The 20,988-nt window shown below is 54.2% G+C and overlaps 1 protein-coding gene across 7 annotated transcripts in view; it reads right to left on the reverse strand.

Moving 5' to 3' along the window:
• Window positions 1-20,660, reverse strand: part of MPP2 (MAGUK p55 scaffold protein 2) — a 38,129-nt gene extending 17,469 nt beyond the window's left edge. The window contains exons 1-9 of one of the 7 annotated variants that reach the window (XM_022565188.3): window positions 19,893-20,660; window positions 17,565-17,628; window positions 12,683-12,801; window positions 2,273-2,425; window positions 2,007-2,156; window positions 1,430-1,657; window positions 516-647; window positions 316-421; window positions 166-234 (exon numbers count right to left, since the gene is read on the reverse strand). In XM_022565188.3, coding sequence (XP_022420896.1) covers window positions 166-234; window positions 316-421; window positions 516-647; window positions 1,430-1,657; window positions 2,007-2,156; window positions 2,273-2,425; window positions 12,683-12,801; window positions 17,565-17,595 — 988 coding nt within the window. In that variant the 5' untranslated portion in view covers window positions 17,596-17,628; window positions 19,893-20,660. Of the gene's footprint in view, window positions 1-165; window positions 235-315; window positions 422-515; window positions 648-1,429; window positions 1,658-2,006; window positions 2,157-2,272; window positions 2,426-2,998; window positions 3,047-12,682; window positions 12,802-14,348; window positions 14,474-17,564; window positions 17,959-19,892 lie in introns of those variants that run through there. The other 6 variants (XM_089900003.1, XM_089900001.1, XM_022565186.3 and 3 more) reach the window with 6 other exon arrangements.
• Window positions 20,661-20,988: the final 328 nt, after the last annotated feature.

A 20,988-nucleotide genomic window follows, 5' to 3' on the forward strand; every position in this document is an offset into this window, starting at 1 on the left:
AGGGAGGCCAAGGATAAGAGGGCTGGGGCCGAGGGCAGGAGGGAAAAACAGGGCAGGGCTTAGGGACAGGACTGGCAGCATCAGAACCAGGAGATGCACAAGTCATTGGTGGGGGACAGAGGGAGCACTGAAGGAGGATGGGGGAAGGGGGCCCCCAACACCCACCTGCATTCTTGGTGGTCAAATACATCATTCGCTTCTTTTTCTTTCCTGAAATGCTGCCGCACAGGGTCCCTGGCCATAAGGAGATGAGCAAGTGAGGCCAGGCAGGGCCACATCAGGTCCCAGATTAGAGGTCTGGGGGCAGGACTGTACCTGAGGTGGGTGTCAGCTCCAGGTCCCGCTTGACAAAGGCTTTCCTCTTCTCCTCCAGGAGCTGACTGGGGATGAGCCCAGCGCTGCCCCCTTCTACGTGGCACGCCTGAAATGACCGTGGGACAAAGATGTGCCTGAGTAAGCCCTCACTGCCTGCCGACACCATACCTGGAGAGACAGCATGGGTGCCCAGGGCTTACCTGCCACCAGTTGGCGTCGTCCTGGTTTACAATCTGAAGCAGGTCCCCAGCATTGAAGCGTAGGCCAGCTTCCTTGCAGGGGATAAGGCTGTCTCTGGCTGGGTCATAGTCAAAGTGGCATTTCACAAATACCTGGGCCAGGGATTTGGCAAAGGGTCAAGGGAAGAAGCAGGGGAAGGCTGGAGGGGGCGATGCCCATTCCTGTTGCCACCCCTACCCCGAGGGTGGGGGGATGGGAGTGTCACACAGTTCACCTTCTGCCCTCTCCCCTCACAAAGATGAAAGAGACCCTGGCACTGCCCACTTAAAGGCATGATGCCGCAGGCCTGCCTGGTCCACCTCCCTGGTACCAGCCTCCCTTTGCATCCAGAACAAAAGGACTCAGAAGGATGGGGGGTCTGCTCAGGCCTGGGGCCCTGGCCCTACCCACCAGGAAGGTGGGATCATCTGGTAAGGAACACGATCCTGGCACCTAATGCAAGATCCCTCCATCCCCCTACACCCTCCCTCGGAGGAGAGGGCTCTGGCAAAAGGCTAGACAGCCAATAGGAGAGGTGAGCAGAGCAGCGAGACCTCCACAATCCACCAACCTGAAGGCATCTGTATAGAACACATGATAACCCAATTCTGGGCACCCGTGCCTACACGCAGGCACACGGAGGGCTGCGCACGATGCAGGAATTCATTTGTACACTCAGGTACTCCAGGCTTTAGATGCGCACACATCCCTTACACGTGCGTGTGAGTGCCCAAGACTGGCAAACGCGTGGCCGCATTCGCCAGATGCCTCTTGCTTTGACTACACTGGCTGGCGAGGAGGGGCTCCCATCAGGAGGCCTGTGACCCTGGCCGCCGGGAAGCTCAGCCACCCCTTGGGCCTTGTGCTGGGCGAGGGGCTTGGTGGAGGGGCCCACCTGGCGGGGCAGATGGGGCTCTTGGTAGCTGGGCAGGATTTTGAGGATAACGCTGCCGCTGGCGTTGCGCAGGAGCTCCTGCAGCGCGCGGGGGTCGCTGCCCACCGGCTGCCCGTTCACCTCCTTGATGATGTCGCCCACGTGTAGTAGGCCTTGCTGAGCCACCATGCCCCCGTGCAGAATGCGTGCGATCACCAACTCGCCACCCTCCACGCGGAATGTCACGCCCTGGGGGACGGAGGGCGGGTATGATGAGGCGCCAACTGCTCAAGTCAGAATCTTCAAATGGGTCTCTTAAGAGCCCCTCCATTCTACCCTTCCACCCCCGCCCTCACAGCGACCTTCTCTGCCATCTTCTGCCCAAATTCTTTACTTACAGGGGCACCAGTGGACTGAAAGTGGGCAGAATGGGGAGAGTCACAATGTCTGCGGTCTCCTGGGTGTGCTGGCGCCCGACCCTGGGCAGGGCTGATCCCGTCTTCATCTTCAGCCCTCTCCTGATCAGACTTGATCCCCGCCGGTTACTCTCAACCCCCCCTCCCGAGATTCCACCGCTGGTGCTGCCCAGCGCTCTCACCAGATGCTCTCCAGCCGTCTTGCGGACGCCCACCATGCGCACTGCATCAGGAGGCACGGGCTGGTTGCTGAACGTGGGGTCCAGGCCAGGGCTGGGGGGCGGTGTCTCATAGGTCTTTGAGGCCACAGAGTCGTGCGTCTCCAGGAGGGACTGGGGAGGTGGGGGGAAGAGGAGGGACCATGGGGCAGTGTCCCGAGGTCCCGTCCCACCCCAGTTCTAACTTCCTGCCGGCGCCACCCCCCCAGCAGCCCAGGAGAGGACCAAACCTGGAAGTGGGGCTCCTGGAGGATGCGGGCCAGCTCAGCCGCCGCGCTGCTCTGCTCGGCGAGCCGCGCCAGGTCCCGCAGGATCTCCCGCACCAGCTCCAGGTTGTTGTCCCGCACGGCCTCCAGCTTCGTCTCCTCCAGCCGCTCATGGGCCTGGGGGTGGGGGCGGGACAGGTGAAACTTGACGCTTCCCCAAGAGCCCTGGGGTACCAAACAGTGCCCCCCCACCAGCTCCCAGGCATCTTCCCACCCCCAAATGCTGACTTTAGACCCCATCCACAGCACTGCTCCTGGTATCAGTCTCAGAGCCTCACTCACTCAGACACAAGCACACTCACACGTGTGCACAGGTGCCTTGCTTTCTCCTTTCTCCCCCAAAACAGTGACTGGGACTCAGTTTAGGGAAGAGAGAATCCAAAGGATAAAATTTCATTTCCATCTCTTGCCACAGACGACCATTAACATCATCAAACCCCCCAGCCTCCAGAACCCTATAAGCATCTGAGTTCAAGGACAGCTTCTTCCAACCGACATCACGGCTGGGTGGGGCCTTGGACACCCCGTAGCCCAGATTAAGGAAGCCAGGGAAGTGGAGTAGCTTGCCCAAGGTCACAGGGACTCTAACTTGGGTCTCCAAGCCTTGAGCCCAGTGCTCCCAGTGAAGAAGGGGACAAGATATCAGTACATGGTACCAGGAGAAGGTCCTGCACCTCCTTGTTGCTCTACTGACTCTGGGCTCCATGACAATGAGCATGGGCTCCATGACAAGGTGCTCTGAAAAGGGAAAAGGAAGCCTTTGCCAGTGACGAGCCCAGCGGGGAGAGTTATGTTATGTTAAGTGGGAAGAAAGGAGTCCCATTTCAGGGATATACATGCAGACTTCTTTTTCCCTCTGAATCATCTGAAAGATAGTTGCAGACAAAAAGTACTTCACCAGGCTTCCCTGGTGGCGCAGTGGTTGAGAGTCCACCTGCCGATGCAGGGGACACGGGTTCGTGCCTCGGTCCGGGAAGATCCCACATGCCGTGGAGCGGCTGGGCCCGTAAGCCATGGCCGCTGGGCCTGCGCGTCTGGAGCCTGTGCTCCGCAACGGGAGAGGCCACAACAGTGAGAGGCCCACGTACCCCCCCAAAAAAAAGTACTTCGCCTCAAAGTACTTCAGCATGAATCTCCTAAGAACAGGAGATCTGCTATATAAACTACAGTGCCATTATCACGTGCAAGAAATTCAGCACTGACACACTGATATAGTATTATCTAGTAGACAGTCCATGTCCATGTTCACTATTGTCTCAAAAATATTCTTTATAGCTTTATTTTTCTGATCTACAGTGTAACCAAGATCACATGTTAAATTTGGTTGTCACATCTTTTTATTCTCCTTTAATCTAGAACAGACTCCAATGACTCTTAGTCTTTCAGGGCTTTTTTTTTTTTTTTTTTCAGGTCAAGCAGGAAATACACATGTGGTTTTGTTAGATATTGACAAACTCCTCTCTATGGGGCTTGTGCCACTTTGCCATCCCACCAGCATTAGCTGAGAAACTTTCCTGAAGCCTTGCCACCAGAGTGTGTGATCAAACCTTTGAATGTCTGCCAATCACATGGATAAGAAACCATCTCTCAGTGGGGTTTGATTTGCATTTTGCTTATTATGAGTGAAACTGAGCAGCTCTTCGTATGTTTAAAGGCCATCTGTATATCTTTTTCTGTGAACTGTCTGTTCATGTCTTCTGCCAATTTTTCCATCAGATCTTGCTTCTTTCTTTTTCTCACTTTTTTAAACATTCTCTATATTAGGAAAATAAGCCCTTTATCTGTAATACGTCTTGCAAATATTTACCCCCAGTTTGTCATTTGTCGTTTGACTCAGCTTATGTTTTTTTGTCAATGCAAAAAATATATATTTAATGTAGTTAAATTTATTAACATTTTATGCATCTGAATTTTGAGGCATAGTTTTTTAAAAAGGCATTCCTTACAGACAGATCCATGTTTCCTTCTAGAATGAGTATGGCTTCTTTTCTCAATCTCTGATCTTCTTGGAAGTTTATTTTCATGTACAGTATGAGGTATGGACCTACTCTGATATCTTTCCAAATGACTATCCAGGTATCCCAATACCATTTAATAAAAATCCATAAGAAAATTATTCCTTAATTTTCTATGTGTGATAATGATAGTGTGATTTTTTTTTAAGAATCTTTATCTTTGGGCTTCCCTGGTGGCGCAGTGGTTGAGAGTCCGCCTGCCGATGCAGGGGACACGGGTTCGTGCCCCGGTCCGGGAAGATCCCACATGCCGCGGAGCAGCTGGGCCCGTGACCCATGGCCGCTGAGCCTGCGCGTCTGGAGCCTGTGCTCCGCAACGGGAGAGGCCACAACAGTGAGAGGCCCGCGTACCGCAAAAAAAAAAAAAAAGAATCTATCTTTTATCTATACAAATTGAAATACAGATAAAATTATGTCTGAGATTTCCTTCAAAATAATTCAGGAGAGAGAGGAGGAGGAGGTGGAGGTATGCATAAAACAAGATTGTTCATGAGTTGTTAAATGTTGAAGTAGGATAATGGATGATGGGGGTTCAAGAAACATTTTTGAAAATTTCCATAATAGAAAGTTGTTCAAGCCCATGAGATGGGGAGATTTTAATAACATCTCATAAGGATACTCTGAGGATTTGGTGAGATGGACACAGTGCCTGGCACACAGCAGGTGCTCAATAAAGGCTCGCTCCTTTCCTGTCTTCTCTTCCCCAAACGGGCCAGGGAAACAGCATCCCACACAGGGACGCATATTGGCCCCACGGTCACTAAATCATCCTCTGCTGGGGGAGCAGCATTTCAGCCTGACTCCTACAGTCTGGCTGGGCAGAGGGTTCCCTGCCGGGGACAAAGACAATTGAAGGGGCAAAGGAGTAGTACTCGGAGCCCCGTTATGCCTTGATGATCCTCAGAAGCCAGAGGGCAGAGACATGCCCCAGAAGGTTCCACCAAACCCTATGTGATCTTCACTCATTAAGCTCAGCACAGCCCACAGAGCTTGACTCCGTTACCAGTGTCTAGACAATACTGAGAGCCCAAGGCCCCAGGAAATGTTTCAAGAATAAAGAAAGGCACTCAGGCTTGCAACCGTCTCACCATGGTGACCCTGGCCAGGCTCCTTCAGGTTAACGGGAGCTAGCTGTGGCCCAGGTTACGTGAGAAGCATAGAGGTTGCCCATTTTAGCTTTAGCATCTTCTGCTCCATGGATGAAGAGGACAAGTTTCCCCAGAAGCCCTCACTTAACCAAGCAGGAAGCCAGTGTGTCTCCCACGCCTTTTACCTCCCACCTTTGACTTAATGACCCCTCCCCCTAGGCCGATCCATTCCTCCGCCTGTGGCCCCCCCGGATGTCTTACCCACAGATGGAAGATCACAGCTCTCCAAGCTCAACCTTCATGGGCCAGAGGAAACTTTAAACATTTAATCATTCAAATACAAAAGAAGCACTACCAGCAGGCTGACCCAGACAGCTGACTGATCAATACTGAGAACACCCAACATGTGTCACGATTTGCGGCATACTCTTCAGGGACTTTGGGAACTCAGAATTGGATTAATCATATCTTTGGCTCATGATGTATTCTCATCATTGGTTTCTGCACGGCCTCCTTTTAGTTGGTTGGTATTAAATTAGGTACTTTTGTAATAATACAGCAAGGATCTAAGTAGCCACCACTTAAATCATAAAGGAGGATCTTGACCATATCCTACATCTAATCACATGCCCCGCGCACCCATCCACCCACCTCTCCCGCTCAGAAACCACCATCTTGATTCCCTGTGTTCATCATGCCCTGGCTTCTCATTTTACATAGTTTTATTGTATCTATATGTATTCAGTATATTCCTAAAATAAATACTGTTTTTAGTTATTTCAACCTTTAAAAAAAGGGACTTGTGCTATATATGATTCCTGGAGGCCTGATTTTTTTTTTCACTTAGTATTAAGTGAAAAATTGTTTCACTTACTATTTTTTTTGCAAAGATTTACTCTTATTTTTCATATTAGGTGAACACATATTCACTTAATATTAATTTTCATTTAATGTTATTTTGCTAAGATTCATTCTTTTTTCCCATATCACATTAGTTCATTCTTTTTTTTTTTTTTTTTGACCATGCCACACAGTATGCGGGATCTTAGTTCCCTGACCAGGGATTGAACCTGCGCCCCCTGCAGTGGAAGCGTGCAGTCTTAACCACTGGACAGCCAGGGAAGTCCTAGTTCATTCATTTTAATGGCTGTATTGTAGTCCATCGTGTGATATGCCATATCTGATTCATCTCCTCTCTCCTTGAAAGGCATCTGGGTCATTTCAGGTTTTTGCCATTCCAAACAGTACTACTATGAACATTCCAGTCTATGTCTCCTGGTGCACATGTGAGTTTCTCCCGGGAGCAGAATTGCTGGGCCTGGGGGTATATACATGTTTGATGGTAAAATAACACACTTGACAGACATTCCACTTAAACGTCACAATGACCCTGTGAGATTAATAGTATCAAGGCCATTTTCCCAATAAAGTATCCGAGGCTCTAATGGGTAAAATGAATTCCTTTTCACAGCTCATGGGTGTACAGCAGGGACTCCTGTCAAAGTTTCCTGAGCGTCCCCACAGCTGTGATATCACTATCTGGGCACCTGTTTTTAGAAAGCGTGCTCTTGTACAACACACAATACAGTATTAGAGGCACAAGGCCCCACAGCCAGGAGAGTGGTTTTGAATTTCTTTCGTAACCATTTGCTTAATTCGGCTCTGAAAAATCACCCTCAGCACAGCAGGGGCTTAAGCTCCTTATAGACCAGAAACTTGGGCCAGGTTCACACTTGGCTAATGGTAGAGCCGGCCCTTAAACCCAGATCTTTCAGCTCCTGATCCAGAGCCGGATGTAAACTGCAGATGCAGAAACGCCACACAGCCTTTCTTTGAAAATCTTTTTCCCTCTGCCTTCCCACTCCAACCTCTCTGATCAGGAGACAGAATTCTCATTTGAAGCCCAGGCTCAGAATTAAGTAGTTCAAAATCTGAAAGTCCAGAGTGTGGTAAGCCAGAAAGTAAAGGGACTCTTCAACCTGGATTTGGCCATGTGACCTGCTTTGGACAATGGGACAATAGCAAATGTGATGCAAAACAGAGGCTTGGAAAGTGCTGGGGATTGGGGGCTGGTCTTCCACTCCTGCTGAGACCGCCATGTGAGGCAGCCTGGGCCACCCTCCTAGAGGACGAGAGACCACACCATGCTAAACATTGCAGTCTTCCCAGCTGAGACACCAGACATGTGACTGAGGCTATCCTAGACTACCCCATCCCAGCTGAGCAAGCTCAGTCCAGAAAAACCACCCAACCAATCCACAAAGTCATGAGACATAAATCAAAGTTGTTTTAAGCCACTGTGCTGTGGGGTGGTTTGTTACGCAGCGAAAGCTAACTGATGCGCTGGGCTCCCCACCACTGTAGCCTCTGTTTGTCATGTCCCCTGGTCAGAGTCTCCATCTTAGTGACCCTCCTGGCCCCTCATTCTTGTAAGGTCCTGCCTTGCTTTGCCAGCGCTCTCACCTCCCCCTTGCCACAGGATTGGAGTCTTCCCTATGAACTCTAGTCCAGTGGCCAAGACTGCATTATAACAACTCTTTATGGTTTAAAAATGCTTCCACATCCATGACCTCTCCCATCCCAACCACAACTCTGAGAGGTAAGCATCGTTATCCCCGTTTCTCAGAAGAAATGACTGAAGCTCAGAGAGGTTCTCAGACCTACTAAAGCCACACAGCTGGCCAGTGCATCTTCTGACTCCAAACCCTGTGCTTTTTCTTCTTCATCTCACGTGGATTAGTTCACAGGCCCCCCAGCTGGCAGATGTCCCCACTGGTAACAGTTTACCTAAATTTCTGACTGTCATCTGCCTTTGATTTCTCGCCGTGGCCTTGTCCGTTGTTGGAACACCTGTTACTGGGTCCATGTCAGAGCTCCCAGATGTCACCCACCTGCCAGGGCTGCCACCTGCTGTCTGTAGCCAACCCTCTGGATTTGTGATCTGCCTGCCAAATTTGACTTCCTTCAGAACCTGTAACTCTCTGGGCTTGTCCCCTCAGGGACCTGCTCCCCCCCCCCCGTCCCAGATCTACCCAGTGTAGCCCCTCCCACATCATCTACCACATCCCTGGAGAGGAGAGTCATCAGGGTAAGGGAAGGAGGTGAATAGCTACCGCGTGGGGCTCCAACTGGACTCCGCTCCTGTGGGTTTCTGGGCCACCAAGCTTTTGCAGCTGGACCTTTGATCAAAGTACTTTGTCTAATAGGTTTGAAATTGATCTGTGTGTACATAATCATTAAAATAGGTGAGAAAGAGTAAGAAGTAGGTCCTGTTGTCCAAAGCGAGTCACTCAGTCAAGCCCAGACTGAAGAGTAGAAACTCTCCCTTTTGATGAGAGGACTGGCAAAGTTGCATTGTAAAGGGTCACGCATAAAGGGATCGGAAAGATTTCTACTGAGCTCAGATGGGCCTTTATGGAGATTCACTTCCTGTTTGTTTCACAGCTAGATGGAGAGAAGTCACTGGGTTCCCTTAGCCCCTGAGCCTCTTACGGGGGTCTCAGCATTGAAGACATGTCCACACTACCTTCTGTTGTGTTAATGCACAACTGGAACCATTCTAGGAATTTCTTGGGAGGAAATTCTGGCCGGCTTACCCCAAGAACACTTCTGGAGAAGGGAGTTTACTTACGGTCTGACACAGCACATTGGTAATTTCTCTATCAGGCAGGGGTCCCAGGACTGGGACATTGCATGGCTCAGTAAGAAAATGACAGACTCGGGCTCCCTCGGGAGAAGAATAACTTTCTGACAGTTCATTGCCATAGCCCTAGCTCTGTGCCTGGGACTTGGATATTTGTGTCATAGATATTGTGCCATAGATATTTGTTGAATAGAGGATGGATGACAATGACTAAGTGAAGGACAGAGCCATCCAGCCAGCAATCCCATCTTTGGAGAGCTGTCAAATGGGTTCCACAAGGCCATCAGAGAGGAATGCTATGGGGGTGGGGGTGGGAGGGTCACACCTTGCAGGGTGCTGGCTACAGGATCTTCTAACCCAGAGGTTCTGCATCCCGAGAGCCCCTCCTTATTTCACTGGCTGTCCCGCTATAGAAGCAATAGCTAGAGTGACTCAGAGATGATGTGGTTTAATAAATCCAACCGTGAAGTCAGCTTTGGAAGGTTACAGATGTTGAGGTTCAAATGTGCATGCTCAGCAGCTCCGCTGCCAAGTGTCCACCCTAGAGAAACTCTCACGCATGTGCAGAAGCAGATGGATGCGAGGATGTTCACGGCAGCTCTGTGCTTTACAGAGGCAAGTCAGCGACAGTGTGCCTGTCTCTCAGCAGGGGAACCAGTAAATGAATGCACTGGGCTCTCTTCACCTATTGGAATACCACACAACAGTTCAAATGAATCTATATCTCTACGCATGTCAATAACTATATTACTTATATGAACTAGAAATCTCAAAAACCATAGCTGCTTACGCTATCATTCCATCACGCAAAGCTTAAAACCACATATAACAGGGGCGCGTTGTTTACATCTAAATACATGTGTAGGCAAGACAGGCACACATTCAGGGGAACAGCATCATCGACTCAAGCCAGGGGTCACCTGTGGGCAGGGGAAGCAGTGGAAATGAGGAAAAGGGGAGAGGCATTCACTGGATCACGCTTTTATTTCTTAAAAAGAAAGAGCAGGAACTAAAGCAAACATGGCCGGCATTCACATCCTGGAGGTGGGTACTCAGAGGTCTGTTATGAGCTTTTTCTACACACTCTCTTGTATTCACTCATTCAATAAATATTCAGTGAGCACCTACTATGTGCCAGGCACTGTTCCAGGCTCTGGGGATACAGTAGCAAATCAAGCAGACATCCCTGTCCTCAAGGAGCTCGTAATCTCTCTGTATGAAACATGCATAATTCCTTGTTTTGATTTTTAACACATGAATCCAATCCTTGACCACCGAATGAGCAGCAGCTTGCCTTTCTCCAGTCCCCTACAATCTGCTCAGTTTTCTCTTCCCCAGAACCTCCCACTAGCGACCCTCTCACACCTCTCATCTTCCATCGTTAACGACTGCCCTTGGTCTTCAGCCATTCCACAGATGATAACATACCAGGCTGTGTCCCCGGGACACAGCATCCCCCGTAGCAAGGGGGCCTAGTCCCCTTCCACACCCCGTGTCAGGGCCGACCACAGCTGTCCTGTGACAGAGTCCCCGCCCTCACCCTGTGGAAGACCCATCACCTGATTGTACCACCCTCCCCCTCCCCGCCATCACTGTCATTGCCAACTTCCTGGTTACGCTCACCACCATTCACTGGAGACCCTGGAACTGCCTCTAGTCTCCCCCTCCCCGACAACACCTGTGTAGACACCCCATCCCACGAGCCCTCCATTCCTAGATGTCTCTTTTTTAAAAAAATATTTATTTGGCTGTTCCGGGTCTTAGTTGCGGCATGCTGGATCTTTAGTTACGGCCTGGAGGCTCTTAGTTGCGGCATGCAGGATCTAGTCCCCTGACTAGGGATCAAACCCAGGCCCCCTGCACTGGGAGCACAGAGTCTTAGCCACTGGACCACCAGGGAAATCCCAATTCTTAGACTTCTTTAACATCGATGACCTTCCCGTCCACTGCAGCCACATCCTAGATTGTCATGTCACCCCCAGAACTGTCCTCCTTGGAAATCTTTCACTTCCCAACCCTCTCTCTGACCTCGGCCTTCATTTCTTCCAGCTATACACTCTATCCCCAAATCCGGAGAGCCCCCAGGCCTTCACCTCCGTTTTCTCCCTGCCCCTCTGTCTGCTCCTGGCCACTCTCCCCTCCCCTCCCAACCTCGGCCCCAGAGGTGATGCTCTGGACCATTCTCACCTCTCCCTGCATCTCAGCCTCCCACAGCCCCCATCCAGCACAAGCCCTGGACCAAAGCCACCCTCTGTGTCTCTGGCCTGAGTCACCCCCACCCTGGGATTGACAGTCTGGAGCCCTGTCGATCCCGCTCCCCGGCTTTGGTGGGTTCCCTCTCTCCCCTTCAGTTATTAATTAGTTGAACCTTCACTTCCAAATCCCCCCCTCCGCCCCGCTCCACTCAACCCCTGACCCCTGATGGCCAGCTGAAGACTGCCCGCCTCCCCTGAGAAATCTGAGCCATTAGCATGACTCCCTGCGACTCCCAGCCTTGGGAGTCCTCCTCAGCCTCCGCAGTGAAGGATCGCCTTCCTTCTTATCTCACGTGAAGGCAGCACCAGCCTTACACTTGCCCTGTGCAGAATCCCAGGTGCGTGGCTACCCGCACCCCTCACCTTCCACACCCAAATATCAAGTACTGACAATTTACTTCCTAAATATTTCTTTCATCCTCCCCTCCCTCAAGCCCTGTTACCACAGGTCTAGTTCAGGGCCATCCCTGACACTGGCCTCTCCAACTCCAGCCATGACCCTCCAACCATCCTTCCTGTGGCTGCCAGAGTGATGCTCCTAAAACACCTGTGTGCCGTCATCACACCCATGCTTAAAACCCACAAAAGGCTCCAAGTTGCTCACAGGACATCACAGGACGATGCCCAAGCCCCAGGCATAGCCCCCAGGGCCCTTCACCAGCTGCCAACAGCTGCCAACATCTCCACAGCTCACACTCCCTGTCTCACACCTAAAGCTCCGGCCTCACGCTGACACTTGCAGCTCCTGTACACTTCTGGCTCTTTCTCACCCTGTTTCTGCTCAAGCAACATTCCATGGCATGGAATGCCCTGCCCCTCCTTCTCATACTTCAAGACTCAGCACAAATGGCCCTTCCTCCAGGAAGTCTTCCCTACCCGCCCCGGGCTGGGTCAGGCATCTGTCCCTTACACTCCCCAAACGCCTAGCGCATCTGCCTCTATCACTGCTGTTACCAAAGTGTTTTATAACTTTGTTTTAGTGAGTCTCTCCCCCACCTGATATGTGGCAGGTGACCTTAGATAGATGTCCGCACAAAATGCCCAAAGGCAGAAAGCTAAGCAGGATGAACTCTGGAGATTCCAAAGCACAGGCATGCTCACCCCTAACCAATCATACCCTCTACAAGTTGGCAGTCACCAAACACCCATCCATGTGGGCACATCTACACACTCACCAGTTAGGCGTGGGGGCAGCCTCCCTACCTGCAGTGTCTCAGATTCATCACCTGGGCATGGATGTCCATGCCTACCCCCCTCTGGGGGTCTCCGGTGCCACGTGCCCCATTCCCAGCACCCCTGTGGCTAACATCCCCCCACACACTATGCCTCCCCAGGCACAGTGCCCTTGTGCCAGCCTCCCTGGAGCACTCTACCTTGGCCAGGGATCTCACTATAGGACTTTCCATAATGCCTCGAAGGAAGATCAGGTCCAGTTCGGCTGCCCCTGTGGCATTGGGGAGGGATCCCAGGTTGTCCAGGACTTGCTGCATGGCTGGAGGGAAGGAGCAGGCAGTGAGACACACAAGTACCAGCTGAGCACAGGGGACCCAAACACACCATGGAAACCCTGCCCTTCTCACCCCACATCCCACAGAAGACAGCGCCTCCCCGGGAGCACACACTTCCCTGCCCGGCACTCCTGGGACTCCTTGAATGCCTGGGGCAGGGGCCCTAAGAAGGGAGGGGCAATTTCCTTGGCCCTAGGTAATGTTAGCCTGGGCAGGTGGAAGGCTCCAGGCCCCAGGAAGTGGACTCCGAGGTGGGGGGAGGGGAGAAAAGAAAGCAGGTGTCAGGTTCCAGGTTCTGCCCTAAACCAGAGAACCACACCATTCAACCTCTGGATGGGCTGAAGCCACAGGACTCAGCCACCTGCACGTGGTGGGCTCAGGGATGAGAAACAGCGCTTGGAGCACGCCCCTGAGTGCAAGTCAAGCAGGCAGCCGTGCAGGAGGTCAGGGCCTACCCAGTATCCAGTACCAGCTGCGCCACTAATTCAGAGTGATTTTGCACTAGTCACTGTCCCTCACAGGCCTCAGTCTTTCCTTCCTGTAAAATGGGTGGATTAAACTGGTTGGTATCTACAGGCCCTTCAGCTCTGAAAGACAATGACCCAGAACTTAATACAGGTCATAGGAAGCCAGGGCTGAGGCCCGGAACACTGGTAGGAGCTGGGGAAACAGGCACCCTGGGGCTTGGGATGGTTGTGGACACCCAAGGGCAGAGGGCAGACCAAGTCATCCCAGGGATCAGCAAACCCTCAGCCTGGGATGGGACATAAGCAAGGGCGTGAGAACACCTGAAGCTGGGCCACTGCTGAGGTCTGAAGTGGGGGCTGTCTTCCCTCACCAGCAGAGGTGGGAGCTCCTGGCTGTGGCAGGTTCTGGGGGAAGGAAGGGAGAGGCAGAGTGTGCCCAGCTGGGGGCAGAGATGGGCAGGGGGTATCATTACTCTGCCACCCTGCTACCCACGCCTACGTCTGCATAACAGCACCCAAACCGGGGGGGAGGAGGGGTGGTGGGTACAGTCCCTGGCAACTCTCACGGCTCTCGGCAGTGCCCCCCTCCTCCAGGACGGAATGGGGGTGGGGCGCAGGAGGCTTTGAGACTGGGGCTGGCAGCTACTGTCCAGGGACTCTTGGCCTCCTAACCTCTTCCCCCTCATCCTTCCCACCTTCTCCAGAAAAGACACCCACACCTGCCCTCCAGACCCCTTCTGCTCAGGCCTGGGCTTGGCATTGGTCAGACACCTGCAAGGCCCTTAGTGGGCTCAGAAAGAGGCCAGGGCAGGGACCCTTCCCGCTCTGCCAGGATATCCTGGGACCCTCCCTCTCCAGTCATCCTCACACAGAGATTCCCCAGCCTGCCAGCCATCGGGAGGTCTGAGCCAGGGTAGTTGGTGCCCTCAGCCCAGGCCAGCGCTCCCGGAGGGCCGCGCCCCCAGACCCTTAGGCTCCCAGAGAGCCCGCTCCTAGGGACTCTCTCCAGATGCCCCAAAGCCCGCAGGACCAGCCCCCAGCCTCGCCACCCCGCCTTTCCCTACCTCCCCTCCGGAGCTCGGCCTCCTCAGAGGAGCCCAGGAATATACCCTCCAAAGAGGCCCCGCAGCCCGGGCTGCCGGCCATGGCTGCCCCCGACCCGGCCCAGGGTTCCCGGAGTAGCCTCCACGCCGCCGCCGCCGCCTTCCCAGTCAGAGGCTGGCAGCGCTGGAGGAGGCGGGACTCAGAGAGCGCCCGCTGCAGGGTCAGCCAATAGCAAGGCTCAGCTGTCTGACCGCCTTGCTGATTGGCCAAAGCCCCGACTGTAGCAGAGAGGCGGGGAAGGGGCGGTGGGAGGGTCCTTGTCCCACGGGTGGCAGGATCCCCCAGTTTTAGTACCTACCACTAAAAGGGAAGGAGGCGGCTGAGAGAAGGTTTGCAGGGGGAAGGGGTTAAGCATGCAGCCCCTTCAGGACGGGAGCGGTGCTCAGAGACCCTCCCCTCCCAGCCCAGCCGTGAGAAACCCAAGGTGGGTGGGGACTTGGCCCCATCTTGTTCCCGCCCCGCCTCCTGCAAGTCCCTCCTCTATTACACCCCATGCCACCTCCTCTTGAGCCTTCCGACCTCTCCTCTCAGTCCCCTCTCCAAGCCCAGTTTCCTTTACAATGACCCCCTCCGGATCTAAGGAAGCCACCAAGAACGACTCTCGGTCCTCCGCCAGGAGGCTGTGGCACCACTCTGGCATGGGACAAATACCTCAAGCCCCAAATGCCTCCCCCAGCTGCTAGCCATGAAGCGGTGAGGGGGAGAAGAAGGAGGGAAAGGGGTGACACCACTGTGGGCAGGGAAGGGCGCCCCAAGCCCTCAGACCCCACATCTCAGCAGCAGCTTCTCCCTCCCCATCTCCCAGTTGCGCTCCCCCTTGCTTAAGGGGGTGATGCCCGTGGGCAAGTCAGGCATCTTGGGGTTGGGGAAGGGAAAAGGTGAGGGAGCATTCACGCTGCAGAGACCAGGGGGTCCGGGGGGGAGGGGGTGGATGGGGATTTGAAGGTTACCCCAGCCCAGAGCCACCATTCATTCCTCTGAGACCCTGTACCCATGAGGCCACCACTAGGCGCTGCCGCTGCCACCAGACTGCCATTCCCTGAGGAGTGACACCAGGTCACAGCGCACCCATGGTTGCCATGGCAGCAAGCAGGATTACACACTAGGACACTAACCCAGAGATTTAAAGGGACAGCTCCAACTGAAAGCCCCACATCCTAGCCTTGATTCAAAGAAAGGAGGGAACCAGCTGAAGGGGGAAGAGAGGGCAGAGCTGATGGACTGGAGCCCAGCGGTAAGCTGTCTAAACTCTTAGCCCATGCCAACACCCGTGTATCTCCAACCCTCAGGAAAAGGACTCCTCCACCTTACTAGAAATAGAGTTGGGGTCTCTCTGCTGGAGGAATACACCCACACCATCTCCCTCTCTCCACAATGATAGTGGCCATATTGACACGTAGGTAAGGGTAGAAAGACCCTGCTAGCTTCACTGTCTGCAGAGCCCAAGGCAAGGACCTCTGGGGGAAGGCAGAGGGGACGGGGAGGGTGAACCTGACCTTAGAGGCATGGGCGCAGCTGTCTGTCAGGCCCATGGGAAGTGTAATGACCACCAAATGAGGAGGGGCAGAACCCACCATTAGATTTTCGAGGCCAGGAGCCAAGTCCAGCCCCAGGACAGGCACAGAGGGCCACCTGAGGGAAAGACAAGACTCCTATGCTTTGAGTCTCCCATCACCTCTTTACAGACACAGGCTCCAAGAGGTTAAGCAGCTTGCTCCTATCCTTCTTCCTTTGAATATGGAAAGGCAAAGCAGCCCATGGCACAACACCCAAGGCAGCAGGTGCCCCAGGAGTCCTCAGAGGAAGCAGGCCCTCACCCCCTCCACCGGGCTCAACTCCCTGCCCTGTCCCCCACCCCACCAGGGCTTATCAAGAGGCCTGCAGCAGGGAAACTAAATTGCTGGGCCTTCCCCTCCCTCTACACCCCCCCCAGGCACTATTAATGGGTTTACTGGACAGTCCCAGATTGAGAGGCCTTTAATCACAGGCTCAGGGATGGGCTTAATTAACCCCTAAGCAGCTTACACAGGGGCCCAGGGAGGCTGGAGCAGCAGGGGGAGGCACTGAGCCCTCCAAGACTGCAGAAGCTGGGGGACATTGGTACAGTCCCGCCACTGCATGGAGAACAGGCCCTTCCTGGGGGACAAGGGTGTCACAGATTAGGCTCTGGCCCACTCACAGCACCCTTCACTTTCCTAGTTCAGTTTGTCAGAGGAGAGGAACAGGCGACTCAATCTAACCAAACTGGGGGGGCTGAAACATCTTGCAGAGGCAGCAGCAGAGCCTAGAGAGAGGGAAGGGGCTACATGGGTAGGAGGCATGCAGGCAGGGGAAAATTCAGAGAAATCAGAGCAATACAAGAGCAGTTTACAATTGTTAGGGCCCTTAGAAAGCCTCTAGCACAGGGCACTTCACCTGGTGGGTCTCTGAATGCACTTAAGGGGGCATCCCTGAAGCCCTGGAGTAGAACACAGATTTTGTGCATAGAAGACTTTGTCTGTGATGAGGACCCTCGGCTTTCATCAGATTCTCAATGGGATTCAGGACCCATACAAGTTAAAAACACTGATCTTGTCCCATCACTTCATCTTCCAGATGGGGAAACCTAGGTCCTAAAAGGGAGGTGACTGGCTCAGGGCCACAGGTTAACAACTCAGCAGCACAGCATAATAACTGTGAATATTCTTAATGTGCTTTCTCTGTCATAGCCTTTACACCTCTTTACAGAAGAAGAGACGCAGGCTCCAAGAATTTAAGCAGCTTGTTCCTGAGGCTTCCTAGCTTGTCTCTGGGTGACCCACACCCTTGCCCTAAAACCTCCTATAGAACTAAGTCAAGGCTTCCTGACCTGGCATTCTCCACGCACAGCTTCCTGTGCCCCAGCACACACACACTCCCATCTTAGCACGTGACAGTCCACTCTACCCATCTGGTGGGCACAGAACCGTGGACTTCTCCAGAGCATGCATTCCCCTGGCCTCCCTGGAGGTGAGTTGTGCTGTGTCTCCAGCCCCACCCTGGGGCGGGTGCAGCAGGGTGATAGAAGTTGCCAAAGAAATGGCCAAGCGCTGCGGCAGGGGTAGTTTGTTCTTCCAGGGGAGCTGTGGGAGTGCCTGATTGCTGCTCCCCACCCTCTGAACCACTGATATGAACTGACATCCCCACTCCCTTCTTACCAGACTCAGAGTTGGTGGCGGCAACTGGCATGGTGAAATCAGCAAGGGCTCTGAAATGGCTCTCCTGGAGGAGGGGAGACAGGAGGTTGAGAAGGCATGAGGGCAAAGCAAGGGAAGTTATTAGGAAGGGCCTCGCCCTCAGGATCACCCAGCGAGGTAGGGGAGAGGGCATTGCCCTGACACTAAATGATCCCACAGTCCTGGGAGGCAGGAAGAGCAGATATTACATGCCCATTTCTCCAAGGAGGAGGAGACAGAGGATCAGAGAGGTTAGTTGATTTGCCCAAGGTCACAAAGCTAATAAAGAGAGCTACAATGAAAACCCAGGTTTTATGACTCAAAAAATTTTTTTCTGCCTACCATCTGTCTGGTTTTTTTTTTTTTTTTTTTGAGAGAGAGAAAGGGTGGGAAAAAGTCCAGTTTGAGTCAAAAGCAGGAAAGATGGGTGTTCCCTGACTTGAAGCTCCATGGGTCAAGAACCGCATCAGTTTTATTTTGCCTCTGGATCCCAGACCTAGGGCGGTGTAAATGCTCCACAAACGTTTGTCCATCTGTCTGACAGAAATGATGTCATTCATCCCCAAGGCCTCTCTTGCTTCCTCTTTCTCCCCCTGCCCCTTCTTAGCTGGAGCTGGGACAAGGAGAGCAGGGGCTCTGGGCAGAACCAGCCATGGAGTTTACAGACCCAGTTCCCATCCCAGGTCCTCCCCAAGCTGGGGTTGGATCCCTCATTCTCCAGGGGAGGGTGCAGGTGGGTAACCCACCATTCTTCCTCACTTTGCCTTCCTGGGCCTGTGCTGCTGGAGAAAACCCTAATTCCTGGTTGCCTTGACAACAGGAGGCGGTGGCTCACAGCAGGGGTGGGGGAGTGCAGGGAAGCAGCTGGCAGTGCCCACTTTAGGACTGAATGCTACTGGGCCCTGGGGGTGGGGGAGCCACAACTTCACCTCCCCCACCAAAAGGTCCCTAGAGGGACCACTACCTGATTTTAATAAAATCTTCTCTCCTCCTATCACCTTCCCAGGCCTGAGCTGGTCATCTGAGCTCAAGTAGCAGAAATTACAAAAGTGGAAGGATGGCTCCCCTTCCTCCTGCATCTGCCCCTGAGAACAAGGAAGAAAGGAGCTTTCGGGGAGAGGAAGGGCACCCCCTGTCAGGCTAGCACCCAGGCTGGGAGCAATGCCCAGGATCCACTGTACCAGCTAGTGCGCCGGGCGCCAAACCCTGCTGTCCTATTCCTACACAGTATCGAGGAGGGCTCCCTTCCTGCCCCCTCCCAGGTCCCAAGGACCTGGAACCTGCAGCCCTCTCCTGGCTGGAGCTAATCTCCCTGACGGTTGCTGGCAAAGAGAACTCCCGATGTCCTCCTTCCCCCGAGGGTGGAAGGTGGGAAGAGGCAGGGAGGATCCTGTCCCCAGAAGTCTTGCCTAGCCTGCCTGGGTTTTCCCTCTGGGGAGTCGGTTCCCACGGCATCGGCTAGCTCTGCCCTCCCCCCACCCAAGCCTCCGAGCGGGCGGGGCCCGGCTGTGCCTACAGGAGAACAGCAGTGCCAGGCAAGCCAGCCTGGCTCTGAGCCAAGGTCCGGAGCCCAGGCATCTGGGAACCCGCACCTCAGCTTCCAAAACCTTGGGCCCAGGAGCCCTCTCACCCCTACGTCCAGGCTATCCACACTACCCAGGGTCGGTAGATGAGGTGGGCCCACCGAGAAAGGGGGAGGTTTCCTCCAAGCTCCCGTACAAAGAGATGGAGAGGAGAAAGGTCTGACAAAGGCACTTTTAAGACCGACAGGTCGTGGGGAGGGGTAGACAGACTGGGTCTCGGTGGCCGGGCGGGTCTGCAAGCACCGACTATCAGAGCGCCCCCGCCCCCCGCCCCCCGCCCCACCCCGCTCCAAGAGCCCAGCCCGAAAACGCTGGGCGCTAGGACCTGGGAGGAGGGGGGTGTGTTGCGAGCCATCAAAGTAGGCTCTTTGCTTGCACGCCCGCCGGAGACTAGGGGATGAGGTCACTGAATGGCTGCGCCCCCACCCCCACCCCGTCCTCACTCTCCCCCCGCCCCCCGACCTTAGTTGACCTAACTTTCTGGCCCTGGCTCCTCGCTCCTGGCACCGATCCCTTCCCAGGTCTCCAGATCCTAGCCTTGGCCCCCGACCCAGACCCGCCCCCTCTACAACCTGGGAAGCGAAGAAGCATCACACCCCCTTCCCAGGACCCCCTCCCAGGAAAGATTAAGGTGTTGGCCTCCCAAGGTGGCGGGGGAGCCAAGGGAACCAACGCAACCTCTGTCTTGCGCCCCCAACCCCGGAAGAGCTAACAGCGCGGTTCTTACGTAATGCCTGGCTCCGAAGTCCCCAGAATCCGCACGGCCTCCAGAGAAGCCGCCCAGACGCCCGGGCCCCTCACAGCTCACCAGCTCTGTGCCTGACGTCACTTAGGAGCCCTCGCCGCGGGGGCGGGGGCCAGCGAAAATGGGCAGCGGGGTTTGGTCTCTCTCTAGGAGCACCCGAGAAAGGGGGGTGGGGGCGGGAGGGTGAGAGGGAGGGGACTGGCCTGAGGGAAGAGGCCAGGGGAGGTGGGACGCAGAGAAAGGGTCCCAAGTGCCGTGCCAGGACGAAGAGGGCCCTCGGGTGGGTGCTGGCTCGGGGGCTGGGGGGCGCCTACCTGCGCCCCGAGAGGCCCCTAGCTCGGGGTTGCTCCAGCGCAGCCCGGCGCTCCGCGTTTATTGCCTGTCAATCGCAACCCCCGGTCTTAAAGCGGCGAGGCCTTCTCTGCGCGAAGGGGCGGAGACCGAGAGAGGAGGGGAGGGGGATATGGATGCCGCGGGACTACTCCGAGGAAAGTAGCCTTTCCGAGCAGCTAGTGGGTAGGCCGGGAGGTGGTGGCCTGGGAGACACTGCACAGTCCAGGATCCACCCTCCTCCCCAACTTGCCTTCTACTCGGGGAAGCAAGGACTGGGACCTGTACCTACTCTCGGCGCCCAGCGATCCCTTAAAAGGGCGATGGTGAAAGATTACCCGCCCCCTTCTCTCAGCTTAGACCCGCGTTCCAGTTCCAAGCGTGCCTCACCTTTCCTCATTATCCTGCTTCCCAACTGGATAAGGGAGCAGGAGGAGTTTAGGGAAACCCCCAAAGAGCAAGAGACGCACCCCCGTAGGGCCTCGGGCTCAGGGGCAACTTTTAAGGATTCAGTGGTGGCTACCTGGATCCCAGATCCTCTCGGCGAATTTGCAAAAAAAAGGGGAAAACGACGAGACCCTATTTCAAGCCTGGACCGGAGAGCTGGTCCACACCTCTGTCTACGGAGTACAGAACGAGGTAACCCTTGCTCAGAGTGCCATCTCAAGAAATAAAGAAAGACTTAAATCCAGTTGCTCGCCTTCGCCCGGCTTCTGGCTCCACCCTAGACCTGCACTTAGTTCTGGCC

Source organism: Delphinapterus leucas, chromosome 19, assembly GCF_059928025.1.
Source record: "Delphinapterus leucas isolate spDelLeu-1000000601 "Yukka" chromosome 19, BTC_Dleu_Yukka2, whole genome shotgun sequence".
NCBI classification, from domain to species: Eukaryota; Metazoa; Chordata; class Mammalia; order Artiodactyla; family Monodontidae; genus Delphinapterus; species Delphinapterus leucas.